This window comes from Leptosomus discolor, chromosome 3, assembly GCF_034619465.1.
Source record: "Leptosomus discolor isolate bLepDis1 chromosome 3, bLepDis1.hap2, whole genome shotgun sequence".
NCBI classification, from domain to species: Eukaryota; Metazoa; Chordata; class Aves; order Leptosomiformes; family Leptosomidae; genus Leptosomus; species Leptosomus discolor.
The window spans coordinates 56,055,303-56,081,411 of NC_141393.1; the positions used below are offsets into that span (position 1 = coordinate 56,055,303).

Genomic DNA, 26,109 nt, shown 5'->3' on the forward strand with positions numbered 1-26,109 from the left:
AATTGACTAGGTAAACAAATACTTGTTATTTCTCCTGCTCGGGTATGAAAACTTAGCAGGAAATAGAAACACAGGCAAGTATGTATGCTTTCATATACAGCCTTTCCACATTACTGTCACTGAAATGCCTAAGAGGCTGTCAGAGATGAACATCACTTCCCTCTTATTTCAACAGAAGCCAGGTACCTAAACCTTGCAATCTGGAAAAGCAAGCAACAGGATACAGTACCCTCCCCACAGGCAGCTTACACTGGCCAAATCACAACACAAACAATGAATTGGGAAAAAAAAACCACAAAATCCACAACAAGTGAAAGAAGTATTGTCAGGCAGAACAAGAAAAGCTTAGGCAGCAGTCTCAGGCAAAGGAAAACAAGCTGAGTGTATATAGTCTCCACATAACACATCCCCTCCTCCCCCCCAGTAATGCCTCTTTGTTTCAAAAAAAAGACAACACAGACCTACTTAATTCACTAATTCTTCTGAACGCCTCCATTTCTTTTACAAACTATCTGGTATGCCCCTGTAGGAATGCTCTGAAAGTAACAAAATTGATTTATTGGATATGACAGATTTCCTGGATCATAAAGTCCCTTACCACATCCGCACCTGGGAAAAAAAAACCAAAAAAAACCAAAAAAAAACCCAACCCACAACAAAACACAACAAAAACTAAACCAACCCCACAAGAACTGTCATCTTGCCAATGAAGGACACTTGTCACCAACTCAAGTCATTTTATGACAGCAACACAATTTCTGTATGTATTCTAATAGTAGTCAGGTCAGGAGAATGTCATATCAAAGAAATTAAAAGCAATGATTAAAAAAATCCCCAAAACTAGTAGACGGTTTCCCCAATGCTTTACAGATATTTCATACTTTACAATTAAATAATCTTAGTAAATCCGTAAGTTTAATACTAATTTGTGAATAGAGTAATTTATAAATGGGAGCCAGCACACTGCAAATATATGTTATAGCTGACAACTGCAGAGTCCCCATGTCAGCAGAGGCATTCAAGCCAAACATAAAAAAAACCCTGGCCAGGCTTGTTGATGGCCAACACTTAGAACCACCTCAGTTACAAAAACAAAAAAATCACAGTTCTTTTTCATACTAAGTGACAGATAACTACTCACAGAGCTGGTAGCATTACCTACACTCACAATTGCCCAACGGTTCTTATTTTCACATACATTTGTACTTTTGGGAATACCTAGCGTAGTAGTACTTAGGTTTGGCAATGCTAGAAAAAATGCCTAGGGTTTGCCTTGTTTCTTCTCCCCTTTGTTCCTCCCAACCTTTTCAGCTGCAACACCTCAGTTACTTCCAAACCAGAGGTTAGAAGAAATAACCTAGCCTACATGAAGATTCGTACCATTGCTTTGCTAAGAAGCTATAGATCTCTGAACTTTGAAACAAAGGCTTGACAAAAGTATAGGGCAGGGAGAGGTTGCCCTGTTTTTCTGGGGATGTTTTGCCATTTCCTTACTTTTGGGAGACGAACTTACCAGCTTTATGGTCCTTTTAACCTGAAAACAATATAACTGTTGCTGTCCAACATATGTGAAGGATGGCATCTCTGCTAAGAGTTACTAAGTTAAGCTCAACTACGTAACACGCTTAGCGAGGAATGTAGTATTGACAAAGCTTGAAGAAATTCCACTGATCTGTGGGCTGTAGCTAGCTTTGAATGCATGAAAGCAAAGCAGGGTTTGCTGAGGAAGAAAAAGGTTTTATGGCTCAAAAAAGAATATTAAGAACATCTGGTCTAGCCTCCCACAATGCTGATCAAAAAACCTTCAAATAGCTTTCTAAAAATATAGTGCAACTGAAACAGAACTTACAGGCAGCAGTGCTGACAGGCTCAAAATGATGCAGATTCCACAACGTCCCTAAGCGAATCATTCCCCCCACCAGAGGGGAATTATCCTTGCTAATAAGTGTTCCGCATTTTATTCTTCATCTGATCCTCAACCTCCACCTTCCTGACATGGTTTTTATTGAATTAGATTAAAAAGCTATAGGCTACTAGAAATCTTTCCCATGGAAATTGTTGAGCCACAAACATATCACCTCTGTATTTTTTGCTCAGTCTCTCAAAAAGCTACGTTTTCCACACATTGTCATTCTTTTGGGCATTTCCTCTGATGCCTTTTTTTTTTTTTTTAAAGTGCACTTCAAAAATAGATTCAATTTCTATTACTGGGTCTCAGAAATGCAGCTCTCATGGACACTTCTCAATGGAATCGTGGACTAGAATTATTACATATGGAGTTCAACAGCTGAACAATGTATCTTGCCTGATAATGAACAAAAATAAGTTTAAATTACATTTTTATATAGTAACTATCAAGACTGAAAGTGTACTTTGCCAGTTATATCAGAAATGTGGATTTGCCAAAGATGAAAACAGTTTCCTACATTTACCACAAAGATTAATCTATTGCCTAGCATTGCCACCTGTGCTTCGGGAACGTTACAGAAAAGTAACATCTACTCTGCTACCGAAATCACTCTTCTACAGTGGCTAAAGCATTTCCAAGTAATCAAAAAATTAATTTCCTTGAAAAAAAAAAGAAAACATTTTACTTGAGCCTCAACTCACTTCATGACATTAAGTGTTTGCTAGTCATTCTCAATGAAACCCCCAAAACCTCTTACTATTGGACTTCAGTTTGATGATACAGGCTTAAGCCTCTGATTGTTAATCCAGTTCTGTTCTGAATGTCGAAATCATATCAAAGTAAATTTCCCCTTTCTAAAACTAAATACATACTAATAGTTGCCACTACCATATCATCAACAATCTAATATCATTCAAATGTGTCTTAAATAATTTTCCGAGTGTATTTGTCACTGAAGCAATGATTTTCCAAAGGCCACGGTTCCTTCATGCCTCACAGTAAGAAAAGAAAACAAGGCATAAACAATCTGGCTTGCATGTTAGGCTGCAAGTCCACCTACTGAAAACCAAAATTCATGGTAGTGAACAGTTTATTTCTCTCTAAGATACTAACAGCAAATATACATGGTTGTAAATCATATTTCAGGTTAATAAATGTGAGAGTCCAAAACTGGAATTAATGCAACCTAAAGAACAACCAAGGAAGGCAGGGAGAAGTGAGGAGGCAGTGGGAGTAATAAGAGGGAGAATAAGCAGTTGAAGTGAAAAAAACATTTTATGTATTTAGGAAGCAGACTGTGCTTTGACACATTGCCAAATTAAATCATTCCTGCAAGTGACATGAATAAGACAGGCAGATTTCATCATGACAAAGCACCTCACTTATAAAAACAGTAGAATTAACTGTTCTTAATAGAATTTTCAGTAGTTTTCTGATAGTACCAAAAAAAATCACTGAAGAAAAATATCTACTATGTCTTGAGAGTATGATGAAGACTATACAACATGTATGAACTTAATTTTATTAGTCACTTGAAGTCATCTTCTTAATTACCTTAGAAAAAATTAATGGAACCCAAGGGTCTGCAGACCTCAAATTAAAACAGTTTTTCTCAGTGCAACTGTTTATTTTACTGAACAGAAGAGAAGCATGTCCATCTTTACCATCAACAACCTAGCAGAGGTCCATATACAAACTGTCATCCCTTCCACCTCACTTCCTTCCTGCCACTAGAAAAAGGTCCTCAGAATTCCCTCTACAGATCAGAGAGAACTGAAACCAATTTATATCATGGTTCCAGCATCCTAAAGATCTGCTTTATTCTCATCTGCCAATAAAGACGAACAAGAGAGAATATTTCCATCTCAGGATGCTAAGATATGCAGCTCTCTGAAACATACCCAGAAGGCATGACCTTTCACAGTCTTGCTGTTATTAAATGCACTTCTGTGAGTGAACAAAGAGTAGAAGTGTTATACAGTACTACAGACATTTACAGACATGCTAACCATCTATTTCAACAAAGCAGACTATTACTACCTGGTTTTCTCTTATGCATTGGATATTTTTTAATTTTTTTTTTTTTTTTAAATGAGTATTCCTCCTTTACCTACCTTTGCAGGTCCACTATTTCATTGTTTAATGTATCAAGTTCTTTAATTGCAGAAAAATCTGCTACAGAATTCGGTCCTTGAGTACTCTGAAAGATAAAAAAAAAAATACTGTTAGTTTATAGTTTATGCTGTCCAACCACTATATTCACTTTACTTTTTGTGACAGCACGAGCTATCCTCTTGTAAGAACCGTTGGTAGCATTGTATTTCAAATCTTCAATCTTAAAAAAACCAAACCAGTCCAGATGCTATATTAACAGAACACAATATATATCCAATGCATCTAGTAATTCAAACAAAGTTTGTCTCCTGTAAACTCTTGAAGCCATCTTCCACAGAAGCACAGGACCACCTGATCATACACAAACAAACAAAAAATCTAGTTCTAAAATGAGGTTTATCTTACAGTTAACATTTAGCTGGCTTCCTAGCATTCAATTAAGAATGGTTTGGTTTGTTTACTATTTTTATATTTGTATTTCTTTACCTTGGTGATCCTCCTGTTGCAGAGTACAGACACCTATCTGGAATGCTCTAAGTGATAGCAAACTAGTTTAACATGAACCTCCAGAGTACTGAATGAAACTTTGATAATACAAAGTCATAGGTAAGTTATGCCCATGAGTTCCTATTTACTTAATGTCTTTATATAGACAAGACGACCGTAATACAAATTATTTGTTTAAAAAAAGTTCACATAAATGACTAAAGAACAAATGCTGAAGCCACAAAAAGCTGTAATTGTTCTACTGTATCACAACATGAATGTGTTTAGGAAGCCAAAGTCACTGTAACTACCTTCTATAAATAGATCAGTTCCTTCAGGTCTTGAATAAAGTCATGCAGGACAAATGCAGAGTTCAGAGGGGAAGTATATACATATAATTAAAAAAGGCAAACGATAAGCCCAAAATAACACAAAACTCTTTAAATGCTTAAGTTTCTTTAAAGATAAATCAAGATGCTATTAACTATGTGTTTATTCAAGCTTATACTCTGGAAAAAAACCAACCAAACAAAAAACCCCACAAAAACAAGAGCCATGAAAAGACCGAAACAGTAAATCTGAGCACCCTGTAGCAGAGAATATTATTCAGCAGAACTATATTCATACATGTTTTACTAGAACAAATGGCATGAACTGAGAATAAAACCCCCATACAGCTATTCTTAAACTAGTTAGCGTACAGCTTCTCAAACTGGCAAAATAGCTATGAAGTTCAATCCTGTTCTAAAGGAATTACACAGGAATTTTGCAGAGTTGCTCATGATGTTCCAATAAGAAAGTTTTTACTTCTCCTAGGAAGGCAACAGAAGGAAAAGATGGAGCTATTAGCTCTAAGTACAAATTCTTTCCAGGCCTCCTCCTCTCATCAGTTAAAGAGATTCTGCACACTAATGCCAGCATCAAACTTGAACAAAATTGTAGTTCAATTTTATTTTCAGTTGTTCAGGAGAACTGGTGTGAGGGAGGAACATAAGAGCCAACATTTTTAGCTTTAATATACAAGTTAACAAAGACAAGAGTTAGAACTATTTGCTGACATTTACTACACTACAACACACATGCAAACAACGCTTGGAGCTTTTAACTCAAAATAGTAATAGAAGTAAATTCCTGTCAAAATTCTTTCAGAGGAACTTGCATATAAGTTTAAGTTTTATGGCTGGTAATGCAAGTGCAATTTGGTGAACACAAACAGTTGGTAGGTAAAGAAACAGAGCAACATGTACTAGACTGCTGCTGTATCCCATTCATGGGATCTGCATTCAGGCCTCAAAACTGAAATAAAAGTTACACTACTGTGGTAATAAAATTCTGTAAGGAAACCAAATGTTAGGTAACAGCAATATACATACATATGCATTCTGAACATCTACCAAGAAGGATGACAAGTTAACTTTCCCTACTTTAAAACCATAATGAATTACCATTATACTTACTGATACTTCTGATACTACCTTTATATTGGTCAATTCAGAAAATGAAGCCTAAGTTTGTTTGGTTTTGTGTGTGTTTTTTTTAACAATGTAAGCCATGCCACTTCAAGAAAACCAGCAAAAAGCCTATTTCTGCCTATTGCTCTTATCCTTTGGGTTCAATTCTTGAGCAAACAGGTTCTTTCACATCAACAAGACAACATCTCTTTTGAATAAGCTCAAAATGAGCTGAAGGTTCAGCTCAATCTAGTACAACAAATTCTTGGTAAGGATTGACACAGATAACTGAAGGCTAACTTACCTCCTTCCACAATATTCTTACTCTTATCATTTATGTTAGTAATGCAAAAAAAAAATTTACACTGATGTCTTTGAGGGTTCTATAAAAACAGTTTACACTCACAGAGTAGCAGTAACCAACACTGATCTCATCTAATGTGTCCTAATCACTAAATATTCTGCAATATAATCAGTAAAACCACGGGTATTAGTCCTAATGATAACTGTCAACTGTCACATCAGGATAGGCTACTAATGTCACCACTTCCCCAGCAATTTCAACACAGTAAGACATAGTATTTTCTCTTTTAAGTTTAAGCAGCACCTATTACCAACTGGTAACAGCCACAGAAGTCTGGGTTCAAGGAAGAACCTTGGGGTTCTTCCAGATGAACAACACTAGAAAACAGCAATAATTTGAGATTGCACTTCAGAGAATTGCTGTGCTATTCCAATGATTATGTAAGAGTCTTAGAAGGATGTTCATTATTAAACCAACAGACAGTAAATATTAGAAAAGCAAAGATTCTCTAACCTTGAGAAAGCAGAGTTAACAAACTGACAGAATAATAAGGATGAAAAGCAGAGTGGTGCAGAATGGAAAAAACAGTCCAAACTAGAAGAGACATAGAAAGGAAAGCAAACATACAAAAAAGATTAGTAGAGTTGCAAATAAAGCAATTACTTTTTAAAAACAGAATGTAAAAAGAAATTAGATACCAGTTACAGAAACTCAAAAGTAGTGCCAAATTTTGAGTTTCACTTTTTCAGGTGCGAATTTTTCATTCTGTTTAAGAAAGTTATAGAATTAGGTCAATGTTTTGCACAACCAAGAAAAGGTAACTCACATCAGACTTCAGGATGTGTAAAACAAGTAAGAATTTGTGATGACCTCTACCATTCTGATAAATACAACATGAACTGCTGAGGTATAGTCTACTGCTGGCTTAAGATAGATGGCAATCAACAGACTATGAAGACATTTAAACTATCTGTGAAGTATAAATGGAGGACCATTTACTTTTAAAACTTCAAATATCTAATTCTAAACTTTATTTAGTTCACATTGTTTCCAGTCTTCTTAAAAAAGATCAATGTAAAAAAGGTAACTGTGAACACATTAGGAGAACAACATTGAACTTGTGCATGTTATTTCAGATTCAAAGTAAAACTTCTTTAGATAGGCAGTAGAAGGATTATTCTTTCAAAACAGAAAATGCTTTCTCAACATAAGATCTCTCTGCTTGGTTGGCAGGCGTAATAAATGACAGCTTCATTTTGAAACATGGATGGAACCATTTTTCGTCAATTCTTTGCACCTAAGACTTGTTTTCTTCCTAATATTATGATAAATTTAAGGTATGTCAGTACTTGAGGTGCTTCTTGCCTTTGAAATTAACATTCATTGTTTGAGATTTATACCAAAAATGCCAAACTCATCCTTACCTTCTGTAAACTGACACCCCTGTCTGAAGGTGGAATCATCTCTGGAGTCAGAGCCTGAGGTGGATCAATGCCCTTTGTTAACTTCTGATTAATTAAATAGAAAGCCAAAGCAAACTGTTCCTTTGAAAGCTTTCCACAGTCCTTTGTGTCACAGAGAGCCCTGTACAGAGATGCACATGAAATAAAATCCTCATTTCTGCAGTACAGCCCTGTTTATTGTACTTGCTGTCATTTAAAAATGTGAGAATTGCTAGTGTATTATCTCCTCTTCTGAAAAAATGCAGTATATAAGTAAGACATGGTAATAAATAGGAAACTCAAACACACACAACCACTGTCTCTTTGCATGCTAAGGTCCACAGCTCTGCTACAGTAAGTTCTCATCTTGTAAAAGGCAGAATCAAGGCTATAAGTCACAAACACCTGATTATCTGTAACTGAAGTTCCTTCTAAATTAAAGAACTTTTCACAGCAAACACAAGTTTATCCAAATTTTCCTGAATTAGAGGTTGTGTTGACCATACCTTGACAAAAAAAAAAGTTTTTCTCAGAGTGCCCCACAATATCTTATAGTGGGGAAAGAATTAAAAAAGCAGTGGGTGTCCCTGCAAGCTGTAATGAAAGACAAGTAAGTTGTAGAATGTGATGGGCCGTAAGTCTCGCGTGTATACAATTATTACATTTTATACAGATAATTCTCTTTACCAGTATATGAATAGTATCAGTGTTTAGATACACAGCAACACTATAATGCCTTAAATACACAGGTTTAGCTGAAGTGCAGTATTTGTTGGTTACAATCTGTGCTCAGGCACTTTACCTCCTCCCCTAAGACATGATTTTCCCCCCACTGGTGTCCAAAGTAGAAGCAAGTAAGTTACCACTGCTTATATAGAGGCCATGCTATTATATCCAAAAAACAACTTCCACTTTCTAGAAATGTCAGCCTAGCACTTTTCAAACAGCTGTCGTGGAAAAAACAAACCCTACCAGATATGCGCAAGAAGAGCAGAAGGCAGTCCTGTCTTCAAGAATAGTTCTCTGGCTTCCACACCTGACACAAATCCATCCATGTCCTTGTCAGTTTTCACAAAGATCTCGTCATACTTAATTTTGTCTGCAGGCGATACAACCCACTGAAGGGGGTGGGGATGGAAGGAGGAAGAAAAAAAAACAAACAGAAAACACCACTCTACTAAGATATAGGCAGTTCTGTTACTTTCAGTGTTACATAATTCAAGACCTACAGCACAGATTTAAAAAGCAATATAGGTGCCTAGTTCATGAACCAGTTTTATCCTCCAAAATAGACATGCAGAGAGATCCACAAGCAGAAGCAAAGTATTTACGTCAGTGAAGCACCAAGGCTGGTTGGTACTGCTCTGCCTCTTTGCCTAGGCATTAAAAATATTCCCTGGAGCCCAGATCTCCTCACAGCATGTGGCTGTGCCCTCATTACTGTGCTCAATCACAGTCCTGCTTACTGTCTGGCTCTATCAATTTTACTCCTTTTTAAACGGCTGGAAAGCTTTAGCTGGAGGGACTGAAGAACTGCTCAAGCCCAGACCGCTAATATTTTGCACATTCTAAATTGCAGAATTTATCTCTGATCAAGGTAAAGACGGGAATTAAGAGCTGCTGCTTCTACTTCAGCAATTTTTCCCAACGCTATGCTACGATAAAGATGTTTGGGTTTTTTGAGTGAAAATGGCTTCAAGTGCATACTTATGAATGCTAATTAATTTCAGTGTACAAGGACACATAACAGATGAATCCCAAATGGTGCTGTACACAAAACATACACTAAAACACTCATCCAGAATGGCACTGCTTTGTAACACGTACAGCAAGACTTACCATCAGTCAGGTAAGTTGCCAGATGAAAACCTTGGCACCTCCAGAACTAAGACACCAGTTCTTTACTGATTACTCAAACATGGGTACCCAAATGTCCAAGCAGCATCTTAAGCATTGAGTACTACGGCTCTTACCTTAGATCCCCTCCTCATTTTTTTTCTTATTTTGAAGAGAATGAGTAAGTTATAATCTACTCGGAAAGACATTTTTCCAAATTCTGGATTCTAAAATGACCAGGGTTAAATAAGATGCTTTTGGGGGTGGGAGGTGTCAAGCTTCTTAATAATTACATTCGGAACAAACACCGGACCTCATGTGTTTAGGTGGATATGCCAGACCTTTTGTTTCCTTTTCCCATTGCTTGCATTCATCTATTCCACTGTCATTAATGTCTTCTTCAAATTGCATGCATGCATGCACGTAAACCTGCACGTAAACCTGCACATACATGCCTGCCACAATTTGTTCTAAGAACTTGTCCATATTCAAATCAGTCCTCAGCCAGAAGACTTATGTTCTGCAGGTGTGTACCTGGACTACCCCTGGACTACGCTAAAACTGTTTTCTTAATATTCTAACCTTTGGGTTGAGCTTGAGACCTTGAAATAATTTATTTTTAAAATATCTTCAATATCTTTACTAATATTCTTTCATCCAACTGCTTATATCTGAAGACATCAAGAAAAAGAAGAACAAGATAAATTTCATACCTCTCCACCTGGTCTTCCCCTCAGCCTCCTCAAATTCATCAGCCAATCAACAGGCCAAGAAGGAAACTAAAAACCCCTATCAAGACTCTTCATATAGGCAGTCTCCAAAGCACAGCATTAAGAGCAGAAATCTTCTAACCCCAAGTGACTTCAGAACTATACCTGCGTTAATGGTGTTTTGGCAGCTAAAATGCCTACAGGTGGCAAGGACTGATGAGGCTCTTTGGTAGATGTTGAAGATGGAATTAATGGCATTGCTCCTGGAACACTAATAGGTTTTCTTTTGGATGGTGGCACCAAAGCTGCAGGCAAGGACATTGGCACTGGTTCTTTCTCCAAAGCACAGTACACCAAAAACATGGCCTGAACAAGAAAACAAGGTACGTGGATGTAAACATATAAGAAATAAATATAGATATAAATTCAAGAATTAGTTAAGAAATAACTTCGTAGCATTTTTCATTATGTTTCTCCTTCACAAGCCCCCTCAACTGAATTGCAGCTTATTGCCTTCTGACCTGTATTTTTCATCACTACTTTCTTGTGAGGTTCAGTGCCTAGCAGTATCTTTTAGATTACTAGCTTTTAGATCAGTACCGTTTCAGTGCTTCAGTATCTTTCAGAACATTAAAATAATTCTCCTAAATATTACCAAGCTTGTACAACCACTTGCAGAATTTTATTTGAGAGTACACTTCAAACACTTAATTCTAATGTATTCACTGTTTTCAGGAACTGCTCCACTTAGCATCTATTCTTTCATTGTGGTTGTACCTTTTAATAATTTTATGACCATTGTTCAAGACACAGAACTGCATATTAAAGAAATTTTATAATACTTTACAGATTATCAATTAAATTTATCTCAAATATTTCCCTATAGTGTATCAATCCTCTGATCTCAAAGCTAAAATTCTGAAGAACTGAGAGCAGCCCCTGTGCAGAGAAGAACTTGGGGGTGCTGGTGGGTGAAAAACTGAATATGAGCCAGCAACGTGCACTCACAGCCCAGAAAGCCAATTGCATCCTGGGTTGCATCAAGAGAATCGTAGCCAGCAGGTCAAGGGGGGTGATCCTCCCCCTCTGCTCCACTCTGGTGAGACCCCACCTGCAGTGCTGCATCCAGCTCTGAGGCCCCCAGCATAGAAAGACATGGACCTGCTCGAGCGGGTCCAGAGGAAGCCACGAGGATGATCAGGGGCTGGAGCACCTCCCCTACGAAGACAGGCTGAGAGAGTTGGGGTTGTTCAGCCTGGAGAAGAGAAGGCTCCGGGGAGACCTTATAGTGGCCTTCCAGTACTTAAAGGGGGCCTGCAGGAAAGGTGGGGAGAGACTCTTGATCAGGGAGGGTAGTGATGAGGGGTAACGGTTTCACACTGAAAGAAGGGAGATTTAGGTTAGATATGAGGAAGAAATTCCTTATTGTGAGGGTGGTGAGACACTGGCACAGGTTGCCCAGAGAAGCTGTGGCTGCCCCCTCCCTGGGAGTGCTCAAGGCCAGGCTGGATGTGGCTTGGAGCAGCCTGGTCTAGTGGAAGGTGTCCCTGCCCATGGCAGGGGGGTTGGAACTCGATGACATTTAAGGTCCCTTCCAACCCAAACCATTCTGTGATTCTATGAATTACAGCATAAACACAGGAAATCAAATACAGTAACACTTAACTACTAGGGTCTTAAAGGAATTGGTTTCAAAAGAAACTGAAGCATACATGTTAGATGCCTGAAGATGACTAGAATGATATTCAAGAAAGCAATTTTTTCCACTTTCACCTTTTCTCAAAAATTACATGACAGCAGAAAAAGGTAAGTTCAACATATTTATATTATGAAGAAACAAAGCAAGGTTTTGATGTTGTCCATAACATAAATTCTTGGCAATTAAACAGGGATTTTTGTTGGGGTTTTTTGGGGGGTTTTTTTGTGGTTTTTTTTTTTTTTTTTAAATTTTGACTCTGAAAGGACATGCAAAAGTTTAGTTTGTAGAAATTAAAATTAAAGGCTGGCTTTAGGCCCACCTGAGGACAGAAAGGTAACATTACTTTTTCCAAGATTCTTGCAATGCAGAATGCAGTCACAATATTTTGTTAGCTTTTCCAAACCTTTAAAGTTAGTTGATATTTCTCTACACAAAATGAAACCCTCTCTTCCGGAGTGAATGTGTAATTCCTTCCTCTCCAATTCACTTACATGGAAAAACAAGCTGACAGTTTTGAGAAAAAGTTGATGCACAGTTACTATCACATTCAAGACTTACACACTCTTCAAAAGCAGGAGTGCCCCACTCTCTTCTCACTTGCCATCTCTTGGGGGAGGTGAAACCTATTTACCGCTTCTTACATTCATTAATCCTAGCATTAATAGTGTTAAAATTCTATCTTGCTAGGACCTTCTGAAGAATTTTATGTAGTAATTCTTTAAAATTTTCCCCAAAGGTATCCTGAGGCATTCAAATACTATAAACATTAAAGGTTAAGGTAAAACTTAACTCAGCAAAAACACTCAGTCTCTCATGGGACAGCAGATCACAGGTATAAGGTTTTAATGGCTCATTTAGCCCAGAAAGTTACTGCTGTATATTGAGAGACATTCAACAAACTGACAGAAACATTAAATACTACTAAAACTTGATTAAGGTCTCTGAATAAAGGCAATAAATGAACCACACAAACAGTCAAAAATTAATACACAATGCATCTATTTTAAACCCCTGCCATTAAGCTTCCAAAATCCCAAGAGGCAGAAGATACTCACAACTGCAAACTCATCTCGATCCAACATTCCATCACGGTCAATATCACTCAATTCCCACACCTACCAATAAAAAGCAGAATATAGGGCTGTTTGCCTGAACTGCAGCAGTTTCCTATTTAAAACCTCATTAAAAACAAATCTGAGAACAGCCTGCCTCCACCATATCCTAAGTTTGGTTAAAATTAACAGCATCAGTTTTCAGTGAGCAACACACATTCATATAAACCATGCACAAGAAGAGAGATTCTTAAATTGGAGACAGAGTGCACTAAGGGCACCCTGTCCTCGCTACAAGTAACTGACACACTGTAGTAAGAGGTGATCTATTAAAATATCAAAAGAATTTTTTATTTTTTTTTTTTTTTACAGTTTAATAGTTACACATGTGTGGCCATGCCCTATCTTAGTATTTATAGTTAGGCTCATTACCAGAAATTTTCAATTTGAAAAACAGATATTGCCAAGTGTAGCACAGTTATTATTTGTGACTTAACAATTAAGAAGAAACATATTCTTACTCGTCCTAAGATATCCACTGGCAGTTTTGAGTTAAGGAGTACAGGTTTCACCTTATCACCTGACAACAGTCCATTCACAGGATTTAGGCTGTCAAAAATAGCATCATATTTGGCCTTGTCTTCCAGCTACAGGGGCAGAAGAAGAATGTTACTTATGGGAGCAGTCACACTCATAGCCTAAGAAGCAGCAGTTCTTTCAAAAGTATTAACTTTTTTTTTTTTTATGTTACAGGTGGAAACACACACATTGCAGTTCCTAGTGCTTAAAAGAAAATACGAAAAAGATATTATTTCTAAGTCATCTAGAGACTCATCCAAACTCCAGTGAGACGTATTCTTCAATTATTTCATGGCTTCAGGTAAGTGTTCCTTTTTTTCTTTTTTCAAATTTCTAAACATGAAAAGATTTCCCAAGGGTCAAGTGTTTTCATCAAATTTGGTCTACTAGCCGAATTACAGATCTGACATGGTAATTTATCATACTTTATAAACTATAGCTACCAGTGGCATTATATTTTTCTCAAACGCACTTATGTTCTCTTGCAAACCACATCATAGTTCTATATAATAGTCTAATCTTTAGTTTACCTTAACAGCCCATGGTACATCACTTGATGCTGTTCCACTGAGTAGCAAAGGACTACTAGTATCCGTCTAAGGAAAAATAAGAAAAACATCCACATTAAAAGACACGGTTCTGACCTCACAAAACCACTCCCTTACTTGAGAAGGCGCTCCTTCTCAAAGCCAGAACTGCAATTTAGTCACTTATACCGTAGTTAAGGATACCAAAATTTAGAGTAAGAAATTTAAAATGTTTCTTCCATTAAGGACAACACTAATAGAACAAATACAATGCGTATATATATATATAAATATATATATTCATTCAAATTCTACACAATTTTATATTCAAATCCCCACTAGAACAAGTAGCGCCTTATTCTTATTCTACATGGCTTAATCTTCCCCTGTTGTAGCGCCTGATTGCCCTACAACATCACTTTCAGAAGTGTTTGGTATTTATACCAAACCTTCCTAGTTGTTCGCTTAAAAGCAGTTCTTATTAATAAGTTGGTAAGTTCAATTAAAAAAAAAAGAAATCTTACAAATCTTGGTGGAGGAACAGGCAAATTAAGACTACTCAGGGAAACATCCAATCCATTCTGTGCACATGCTACTAGTCGTAAAGCCACAAAAAATTCCTACAGGAAAAATGAAATGTTAAAGGATTTATTATATGAAAATACTCAAATTTCAGAAGACCTAAGAGCTTTTCTAGTATTGTTATGTATACAAAGGGTTGCAAATAGCTTCAATGTGGGTCACAAAGCGACAGAAAGCAGCAGTCAGCAACCACTGAATTCCTCCAGTGAGGCAAGGTTTGTAATTACTAGCTCCAAGCATCTAGTAACTTCCTGGCTAGCATAGTCAGTTCTCAGCACTCAGTTGTTCTGTGTTTATCTTGGAGGAACTGAATTGATCCCAAAGGTGGCAGTTGATGGAAGAGGAGGAAAGAAAGCTACAGTACATGAGAAAAATGAACCAAAAAAAGTTTGGGGAAAAAAAAAATAAGTTGTGTGTGAGATGCTACAAGCTCCCCCTTTTCCTAATGTGGGATAAAGCAGTTCGCTCTCCACAGGCTGTTATTTAAGTAACTATACTTCAAACCAAACAGCAATGCACGTTAGAGCTTTTCAGATATGCAAGTCTGACTGCCATACTGCTCATCACTACAACTTTGGAAGAACAACTCCAAACAGAATGCACTAATGTCTAGTCCACCAACACTAGATAAATAAGAATTTTGAAGATTTTACTAGAGTTTTAATTTCTGCATTGTCTCCTCCAAGATTAAGAGGAAAAGTCATCTTTGTAGCAAATACAGTACATTAACCCTTAAATTACTTCTCAGTATATTTTATTGCACAGCTACACACCAGCTCACTTCATGACTTGAAGAATAACTGATGAGGTAGCTGAAGGCTGCTTAATTTATTGCAGCTTACACTGAAGTGAGAAGTACATATCTAGTTCCAAGTAGAAAAATCTGAAAAAAAATCAGTTAGAAAAACTGCTTTTCTGAAGCAGAAATATTAACTTTTATCATATTTCAAGGCTTGCTAATGGTTACAGAAACCTCACAGAATTATCATACCTGTTTGTTCAGGATACCTTTGCCATCAGTATCGGCCAAGTCCCAAATCTAAAACATAAAAATAATAGACACAAAGTGTACCACAGCACTGAGAGGAAGCTAGCAAGTTCTCACTCCACTTAACAACGCATTCCTGGATGAAAGTTCAGGTCTTAACTTTCATGACAGCACTTATTTGTGGTGACAAATTTAAATATTGTTTTAATTTCCACCACAAGCTACATATATAGTAGAAGCAGCAAGTATACTGAAGTTGGAAACTACTGGATAGCACTACTGAAAACACATTAGGGAAGATCACGTAGCCTGGAGTACCACTAAGTATTTTAATTTACACAGGATACTAACATAATTGTCATTAAATACCTTTCCAAGTACCAAATCTGTCAATCCAGACTTTTTCAAGAAAACAGCTGCATCAGAAGCTAACACTCTTCCAGTATTAGCAGAATCAACCTGTGGGAGAAAAACAAACCTCACATGACAAACTAGCTTTTGAATTGATGCAATCTCTTCACACAAGCTCTCAAAAAGCTAGCAAAGAAGAACGCTCAAGTTAACACAGTCCCTTTAAGAACAATCTTCAGATTTTTTTAAAAAAGAAAAACTCCTTTTCATTAAAATTCACATTACATTAGAATTAAGACATTTTCAACTAGCTGCTCCAGATTTAATATTGATAGGCAGGCTTTGGAAGTTGATATCTTAAACTAACACTGCCAAATTTAAGATACATTATGCATATATATATATACACCTCTAAGCATCTTTCACACTCTAATGTTTTACAACGTTCCAGAAAACGACACTATTAGCCCCATCTGTTTGTACACAACTAAGACACAGGGAGATAAGAATTTTGCCTAGATGACCCAGTTTGAGGCAGAACCAAGGAAGGTAACCCAGGCCTCCCAAGTTGCAAACCAATATCCCAACAGAAGCTTACTCTTACAGGTCATCAGTGAAGATTTAGATTAAATCCTGTTAAAAAAAGCAAGGAAAAAACAATAATACATATGCAAACAATCAAATGTCCACTGCTGTAAGCTTCTAACCATCGATTATGCCTGGATTTCAAGGTCTCCAGTAGTAAGTTTCTAGTACAAAGGCCCAAGAATTTCTCAAGTTATACAGTAGATAGGCAAGCTTGCTCACATTAGGCCATCATCTGAACCTATTTACTTAGCCCTTCATAATCACAATATTTTCTTCCTGATGCCTGCAAAACAGTTGATTTGTAAGGACAGAGAAGTCCCAGAATTTGGTTACATTTAATTGTCCAGCTCTGAATTCATTACTGTTATGGCCTGAAAAAGAAGGCTCTGCTTGAAGATACTTTTATCACCCTAGAAGAGGGAAATGCACAGTATCAGCTGTGTTTTTTATTTCCTCACCTCCAACCCAGAAGATGACGACTAAGGGATTTAAGCAAGACTCTTATTTAAGATAAGATGGATATGGTTTCTTTTTATGCACCTAATTACTAAATTTTAGTAACTATTTTTTTAAAGGGCCAACTTCAATTTCTTTACAAATTACTGAGTCTTGCATGCTGGGATGGGGGTACTTCCTAAGCATTAATTGGCAGAAAACTGCAGAAAATTAGCTTCTGTTTGACTGTTGCACTGAGATGATTCCTGGTGTTTGTCAGTTATATACCAGCTTGGTACAGCCTTTTCTCTGGTGTGCAAAAAGCAGATTTCATAGTTGTATTGGCCAACAACACTCTTGTTGCAAGTTGTCTCTTGCAGGGCCAGAAATGATTAAAAGTTACGAAGTACATCTGATGTCATTAGGTCACAAGGTAACAGAGTACTTTGACTCAGGATTCATCAAGAATTCATCAGCAACTCAGGTATACTGCTTATCTGCTACACTGCATCACGTGATTAAGTAATTGCCTACTACTTTATCACCCATATTTAAATTTATCCTTTAACCTCACCATGCTTTCAGCATCAGTCTAGAAGAAGTTAAACAGAAAAAACTTTATTTGGAAGAAGTGTCCCTATTGAAAGGTTAAGATTTCAATCACATTCTAAGTACAAAGCCCAGGATTCATACCTATTTCACAACACACGTTATGCCACATGAATTACTTTAAGTTTGTGATAGAACTGGAAGTGTAGTAAGCATCAGAGCTATTTCAGATGATGAATTTATTCTCAAGTTGCATGGAACGCTCTGAAGTGCTTGTGGTATGAAAGACTGTACTAGCTCTGCTAGCACCACAGGACAGTGGGAAATGTCCTTCTAACATTTCTGTTCTGAAAGCTGACATCTCCTTAGCTAGGGGAGGGAAGGAAGAAGTTACCTAGTGCAACTGAAAGTCTTTAGACACAGTACATTCAAAAGCTACTCTTCAGGAAAAATGCTTGCAGAAAAGAGTTTGGCTAAGCAAGTTAGAAAATTAATCCTCTGGAAAACAAATCCATTGGCACGACTTCACTAATAGTAACATCACGTTTAAGGAATCCCCATTCCTGTATATTACTGAGACTGCTGGACAACAAATAGTGCTCCAATTTCATTAGGCCATATATGCCAACAAATGCAAGATAAGTGACCTAGGAACTAGTATCACATTTGTGCTTGAATTCAGGGGGGTTTATCCAACTTTTGCATCACACATCAGTGGTTAAGCATTGCAGTCAGGAGGAAGAGATAGGCAGGCATGTGGCAAAGATGATACATGACAGCGCTAGTCAGTAGTACTGAGCTAGGAAACCTAACATGCAAAAAAATTAGTTCCTTGCCTTTTCTTGTGACCTCATAATGATCACCATAACACAAGATTCTTCTAAGGCTTTTAATCTAATGCCTAGAGATAGACACGCAGTAGATTTATCCATCAGAGTAAAGAAAAACTTTGTGAGGGTGATACTATCTCCTTCAACCTTCAGGAACCACCCTAACTTAGATCACGGTAAATTCTCTCTTCTTGTTTAGCAAATTGAAATCTGCTACTCTCCTGTAGTGGAGAAAACCCCTTTTAAAGTAAAATAGAAAGCTCTGACTTTTCAGGCGTCATGGGCTGATACACTTTAACTGCTGTTTTATGCGCTTGATAATGGGACTAATCCTCTAAGCACAATCCAAAAACAGAGCATGGGGAGAAATTATGGTCTTTGCTCTTCCCCAGCAGACAAACTTGCATTCTAATGTTGACACCCAAAAGAAGTTCCTAAGTAAAGAGGTCATACACACTATATCCTGTCTTAGGACAAACAGACAGGAACATTACCAGTTGCACAAAGGAAAAAAACTTCCTATAAGGTTGTGTTTTTATGGGGTTCCTCAAGTACTCATCAGGTCTTTCTATTGAAAAAATTAATCTATTTCTAATTGTTTTATACACTCCTTCATTCAGTTTACATTCCCTTAAAAGTTTTCATATTATCCATGTTTGTACAATAACATATATTATGCACATGATACAAAACACTGATATTATGGAGTAGTTGAAAAAGCTATTTTTCAAAAACCCTGTATTTATAGGAATTAATGAACTTTATTTTTGCTAGACAAAGTTATAAATAAAATTTATATTATTTTATGTTACATATATATTATATTTTATTTGTACATTATAAAGCTAAAAAGTTTGTATCTGTTGAGTGAAGCTGCCAGAACTACATGCATTCTTTCGGCATTCAGTGGACTTCCATCCAAATTTCACTCCTTACAGCATCCTGTAAGTGCCTCTGGGGATACTCTGAGAGATGCGAGTCTTACATAATGCTAACTGTGCTACAAACACAAGAAATTCAGCTTCCCTTGTAAAAAGGTACAAAGAACATACTGATACAGTATTTTGCAAGAATTTACTCCGTTCCAACAGCTAACAGTCCATTACAACTGTAAAGTGATGTGTGTCATACCTACCTGACAGGTCCCTAGCAAATTAAATAAGTCATCTTACAACCAATATTAAATTTATACTGATATAGCTCAGACCTAAGTGTTAGTTACTATAAAAATATATTTTAAAGCAGAATAATTTTCCTTGAACTTTTATTGTTTGTACACTGTTGGCCATACTGAAGTCCATAGCAAAATAATATTCTTTCTTTTAAATACAAAATAAAGTTTGTTCTCTCAACAAGAACATACATACCTGTCGATAGAATTTCTCATACACAGGATTTGCACTTGACAGCTGTAAAAGAGAGACAGATAGAAAATTAACCCTAAGGATCCATATTTCAATTCCCCTCTCCCTGGATAAATAAAGATATAAAACACTTTTCACTGGTCTCCAAAGAAGCATTAAACATTTATATAATTCTATTTATTCTGTAAAACGATGAGGACTAGGACAGCTTTTCACACTGTAACTTTTAGAAAACTAATTTCTCGTTTTGAAGTCAGTGATACTAACCACTATCAGATTACCGTTACCAGATAATAATCATTATCAGAGAGGTCACCAGGTTAGGCAGTATAAAACAAGAATTCTTAAGCAAGATTGTCTACAGGCAAAAGAAAAAACCTGAAAAAATACAGGCTCGGAAGTGCTCTCTAATGAGTACAAAGCAATATAATTTTATTTTGTTATCCACTGCATCATTCTTTAGAATTTAGCGTCATATGCAACTAGTCTTTAAAACCTTCAGATATCCAGATTAACTCCTGGATTCACAACTAAATCCACAGCAATGGTACCAAATTAAGAGAAAGTAATATTTTAACTTAGCTTTTTGTAACTTGAATCCTTGCCAGAGACAGCTTCTACCTTCATTCCACTGCCATCTACCAGACATTCAGTGCTCACTTAAACTTAGGTGGACAAGGATAAAACAGCTTCTTTGGTAAAAGACCTTTCTTTATGAATTTATTTTTAAATCACTCTTAGAAACACTAAAAAAGCCCAAGGCCCGAAACCATGCAAAATCTAGTATCTTGGCCTATACCAAATACTCTTGCTCAAAAGATTCCCAAGAAATGTATTGTTAGGGTTACCTCCCTTCCCCGATGTACAAACAGGCACAAAATCAGATACTATTTTCATGAAGTGTATGCTGCCTAAACCAAAGACTCTGTGTGTGACAGGGTGCATTTGTGCAGAGGCTAACCCTAGAATTACTGCAATGTGTTGCCCTTGCAAACCCAGCTGGAACAACTGAGCATAATACAAGTTAACAATACAATATGTACTAAAAAAATCCAAACCACAAAACTTCAAATATCATCCAAAAATAGAATTCTCCCCCATAAGAGGAGTATGATCTTACAACTCAGGATTTACAGACCTTTGTACAAACTGAATCCAACAAGGTAGCTTCTTTGGCTTTCAAATTTAGAAGTTCGCATTGAAATATGGAAAGCAACAGTATTCTAGATGTTGTCAATCAGTTGTAGAAAGCACTTTGCTACAGCGCATATAAATGATTACAGCTTAAATAAAACCACATACATTTTCCTATTGCAATAGCAACTACAATTGCTCTTTTGGCTAAGCACCGAAATGTTCAAGGTGCCGATTATCAGATAATATTAAAAGGGGATGTTTGGTAGAAATCGGGTCTAGTATGACCCTGTTCAACTACAGAAAATGTGCAGTATCACCAGAACACCCTGAAAGAGAAATTATAGAGAACAGCAAGAAATAACAGGAGAACTTTCATTAAGACCTTGACACCTGCTTATTCAGCAAGTATGCTACCCCAGAGACACTCAGTTTCTTCCAAGAGCCACATGGCTTTTCTGGTTGGGGTTTTTTTGGTTGTTGGGGGTTTGCAGGTAGTTGCACCTGCTGTTGATGGTTGTAGCCTTGAAGCTGCCTTATCTTCTGATTTACGCAGCTTCTGGAGGCCCTGTTTTGACTAAGTAGGTACATTTTCAGTAAACCTACATGGAAATTTACAGCTTGCGGCTTAAGGCTTCAGCAAATCCAGCTACTCAGGCTCAGTAAAGCTAAGCAAATGGTATACTAAATCACACAACATTAGAACTCCAAGTGATTCACCCATTTAAAACTTACTTATTTAAGCTAAATGACTAGAATCTCTTAACATTGAGAGGCATCCTTACTCAAGGGCAGAGTTGCCTGACATGCAGTCCAGTTGCCATCCAGGGAAAATTCAAATTGGGCTCATCCACCGATCTGTCATTGATAAAAGATCTCATTGCTGGAGATCAGCGCCATGCAGCAGCCACACTGCCTAGCAGGGAGAGCTCAAAGAAGGCTCACTTAGGCTGTCATATCATATTTATGAGATAAAGTGGTTGACTTGTAGTCAAATTGCATACAATGCGAAAGGTATGCACAAGATTCCTTGTACCCACAACTGTCTGTTCGCTCTGCTCCTTTGTGGGTTTCCTAGACGAGTTCTCAGCCTGGCTGTGGCTCAGGCCTTTACCACCTTTGGAGCCTGTACCAAACTGCTGCTGGTTTGGTTAAGGGGAGGTCGAATGCATCCGTCACACTGCTGCTGTATACGCCACTCTATTAAATCATTTATTTTTATAAAATCCGATGCCTGAGAGCCTGCTTCAGGAAACCTAGGGGTTGAACTTCAGAGTTAACTGCCACCAGATGCCTGGACTGAAGAATTCAAACTTCAGAACAAACTACCACCGGACGCCCAGATGAAAGGTAAGTGAATTGGGAATGAGCATGCTGAAACTTTGAAATCTTCACTAAATGATATAAAGGACTGAGTGAACACGTATCATCCTTTAGCCATAAACATACGTGATCCTTTAGACATACACCATTGACCAAGGCTGGGACTAGGAGTGGATGTAGCTGCACCTAGACCCCTCTCTGGGAAGGAGTTTAGAAAGCAAGGGGGGCCATTCTGAACCTCATGACTCAACAGGAGGGTCTCCCTTACCTTTCCACATCGCCAATCTCTGTGCCAATCATTCCAAACCGATTCTAACTTTATTTTCCCTTGTATGTTTCCTCTGTGTAGTAAGTAATAGAGTGAACCTTGCCATCGAACTCTGTTAAGTTGCACTTCGACAAATTCTTTAAGTGATCTAAAACACTCATCTGTGACTCCATAACACCCATATATAACAAACGGCACTTTCAATCACTTTCCAGCACGCTCCAAAGCATACTATATTTTCTTAACTACACCTCCAATGCTGTACTTACCAACTTGCCTACACCTGAATAGCAGTCTAGGGGGTAGTTCTAAACGTTCATGTACTTCACATACTAAGTATTACTTCATTATAATGTAAAAGTACAGGCACAGAATCAAATTAAAGCTATGAGCAGAAAACTAGAATAGAGTTGGCCAGTGCATATGCTAGAAGTATCAATTCTCATGCAACATCCCTCTTGCCCAATATCACTCTTTGTTCAGCCAAATGTTTCACTGTTACAGCCAAACCGATCATTGTCACTCCTGGACAGGAAACATCACGTTGAAGTCCTGCAATGAAAACATGCAGTGCAAAACAATCTTTTCATTCAGTACTTGGAGTACAAGCCAGTAATTCTTATTTATTTCATCAGTGTTTCCAACACTCATTTTAACATCAGTATCACTGCAGTAACTGGAATTTCCTGAGACGCCAAATATAATAATAGTAGTAAAAGTTTTGCAGGCTATTTTACTAGTAACAGACCTGGTTTTCCTTCAATGTATACATGACAATAAAACAACAGATACAAATACAGTATAGGATACTCTTCTGGGATAAGAAAAAGAATACTGCTCAACATCTTTCAAAGTGCTGCTATAGAATTTAACTGGCAAAATTCTTTTTATGGGATTTGTAACACGATTACAGAGAGAAAATTCAACTTGTTTTCAAGCAAAAAGGAGGAGGGGAGAAAAGGTCAGATTCCACAGCATACAAAAATAGACAGATATTATTATGACTCCATTTAGAAGTTTATCACTTCATAAGAGTAACGTCTGTTCTAGTAATTACAACCTTTGTTACAAACTGATGAACTTTAGGATACTAACCTAGGAAATAAAAAATACCTTCAGGGACACCTGTCTTTTTCATCTTCTGTTGTCAATCAAGCCTTTATATCCTCATGTTTTCACCCCTCTGGCACACTCGTGTTTAGGTGTAAGAAGATACTACTACCAGTCTGTCCACCTCATCCATTCACAACCTTCCTATCATGATGCAAAGCTCTAGGATTCAGAGTTTCCAGGCCAAACAACACAATCCGGTTATAAATGTTCTTCATGTAATCAGCCAGCCACAAAGCAGGTAAGTTTAAGGCAAGTTGGTTTTCTTACAATGCCCTTTCCAAACAATAATCACCTTGTCTCTTTTTCCCCTATTGCTTTCCTGTCTTATCTGAGGTGTTTCACGGTAAAGCTTTCTACCACTTTCCATTACATAACCAAGCACATCTCCTACAGCAATACAAAATTAAAGATAAGAAAGTATTTACTAGAAATTTATATGCAAATATTATCAAGTACTTCAAAATTCAGCAATTTCATTCCCATTGAACAGATGAAGCATGCACAAAAACTCTGCTGTCTTCTCTCTGCATAGATGTCTGTCACTGCATAATTCAGAATGGTTCAATTTAATTTTCAAATCTCTACAGGAAACCTCCCCCATCTCCCTAACCAATACTGAACAAAGCCTGTATAACATGAAAGAGTAGCTTCACTGCCTTTTTGGATGCAGCTACTTTCTGACATGGTTGACGCAATGAAAAAAGTTCTACTCTGCTGTAAGAGCAGTCACCCTCCTCTATACGCAAGTTTAAACACACACACGCACACTTAGATTTCCTCATCTTTCGTGTAGGACAGAAAGAGGAACAACAGATCTCTCCAGTAAAAAGAACAAACTAAGATCTTAAATTTATAATTTCGTTGATCCCTTAAAAAACCTGAGACTTGCAGCTAACTAGGATACAAACTAATATTACATGACTTTGTCTTCTTTACCAAAGCAACCCATAACTACTTTAAGACGACTACTACATTTTCCACAAAAAGTATCTCATGACAACAGGAAGCAAACACAAAAAGTTATCCTCTTATTCTCCATGAGTATTTCTTTACAGTCCTTCCCCGAACTGTGAGCTTCCCCCTCAAACAAACACAGGCAGTTTTTCAGAACAAACCACAAGTTCAATTTTCAAGAGCAACAAGAATTTTTTGAATGTCTGTATTACACCAACTTTCAACAAACGTATCTTCCCCGCTCTCAACATGCATTTTCTGCAACTTCAGTTTTCTGTTCTTCCTCCCTAAATTCCCTAAGCAACCATCCTTAGAAGGTCAAAAATAGAACTTCTCAGATTTGCTATAGCTCAATTTGTGTTTTCCAAGAACAGATGACAATTTGTGAGATAGGAACAATCCCTTCTCATTGATGTTGCTAGCTAGTTTACAAACTACAGGCAACCACAACAAAACATTCACTTGGAAGAAGTTTCCTTAGAGAGTCCATATTAAATTCACAGTTATGCTCAGACCGTAACACTTACTGAGCAAATGCAAGTGGCAACAAGATGCTGCCAAAACGGTTCAAAATTCAGAAATAAAAGACACTTCAGATTATCGCTAAATTGCGGGGAGGAGAGCGGGATAATCACCTTCAGTTTGCAATACTTTCAAGCATACTTGGTGTAATAAATTTCACTACAGCTACACAGTCCTGAAATATTTTTACTAATCAGCCAACAGGATACAATTAGCACCAAAAAGTTTCAAATTACTTAAAGAGAGCTTTGATATTCAAATAAAGGATGTCCTGCCCTCTCAGACACTGCAGCTGAAAAGTCACCTGAAAATATCCTAGTCATTTGGAAATACCCAACTTCCTAGTCATGTTAAGTCACAGTCTAACCAAACATGGAAAGGGGAAAAGAAAATTTAACATAATTGTGAGCTTGACTGCAAGTCAATATGCCCCTTATTCTCTGCATGTGGTCTACAGCAGAAAATACTGAGCTGCACACTTTTTATTGCTGGTGTTAGTAACAGTTGTAACTGCAGCCAGTAACTGCACCCTCCACCCCCTATACTGTCATTTTCACTTCCTCATGCTCCTCTACACAGATTTAGAGCACTTAACAATTTGTTACAACTTTTCATAACCCTGAAATTTCAGAAGTTAAAACCTACATTGAAGAAATCAGCTTTAGGCTTGCTTGACTTTCTAAGACTATTCTTATGCAATGTGAGAAGAAAAAACAAAAACCAAAAAAGAAATCCCCACACAAATGGTCAACAACAGAAATAGCTTCCTCAATTTAACCACTGATGTAAGCTGCAATCACAATGGTTTTAAAGATACTGCCGATTTTTCTGCTTCTGTCAACATTATCACATCTGTATTTAGTTCCCCTTCCATGTGACCAAAAAAAGTAAATAAATTCTACAATGAAAGGATTACACAGCCTGTAAGTAACAATGTCTTGCTGTAGAACACACCAGAGCAGACATTCCTCCCCTCTCCCCAAATAAAGAGCCAGAAT

At 37.3% G+C, this 26,109-nt stretch overlaps 1 protein-coding gene across 1 annotated transcript; it reads right to left on the bottom strand.

The window, feature by feature from the left end:
* Positions 1–2,242: 2,242 nt before the first annotated feature.
* Positions 2,243–22,532, bottom strand: LOC147415868 (epidermal growth factor receptor substrate 15-like). The gene is made up of 15 exons (XM_086463017.1): positions 22,523–22,532; positions 22,046–22,173; positions 19,801–19,842; positions 16,050–16,139; positions 15,684–15,731; positions 14,635–14,730; positions 14,114–14,179; positions 13,526–13,651; positions 13,008–13,067; positions 10,419–10,619; positions 8,680–8,825; positions 7,690–7,849; positions 4,024–4,109; positions 3,811–3,856; positions 2,243–2,305 (listed from the first exon to the last, which is right to left on the bottom strand). Exons 1-15 carry the CDS (start codon positions 22,530–22,532, stop codon positions 2,243–2,245), a joined length of 1,368 nt encoding a protein of 455 aa, XP_086319143.1.
* Positions 22,533–26,109: the final 3,577 nt, after the last annotated feature.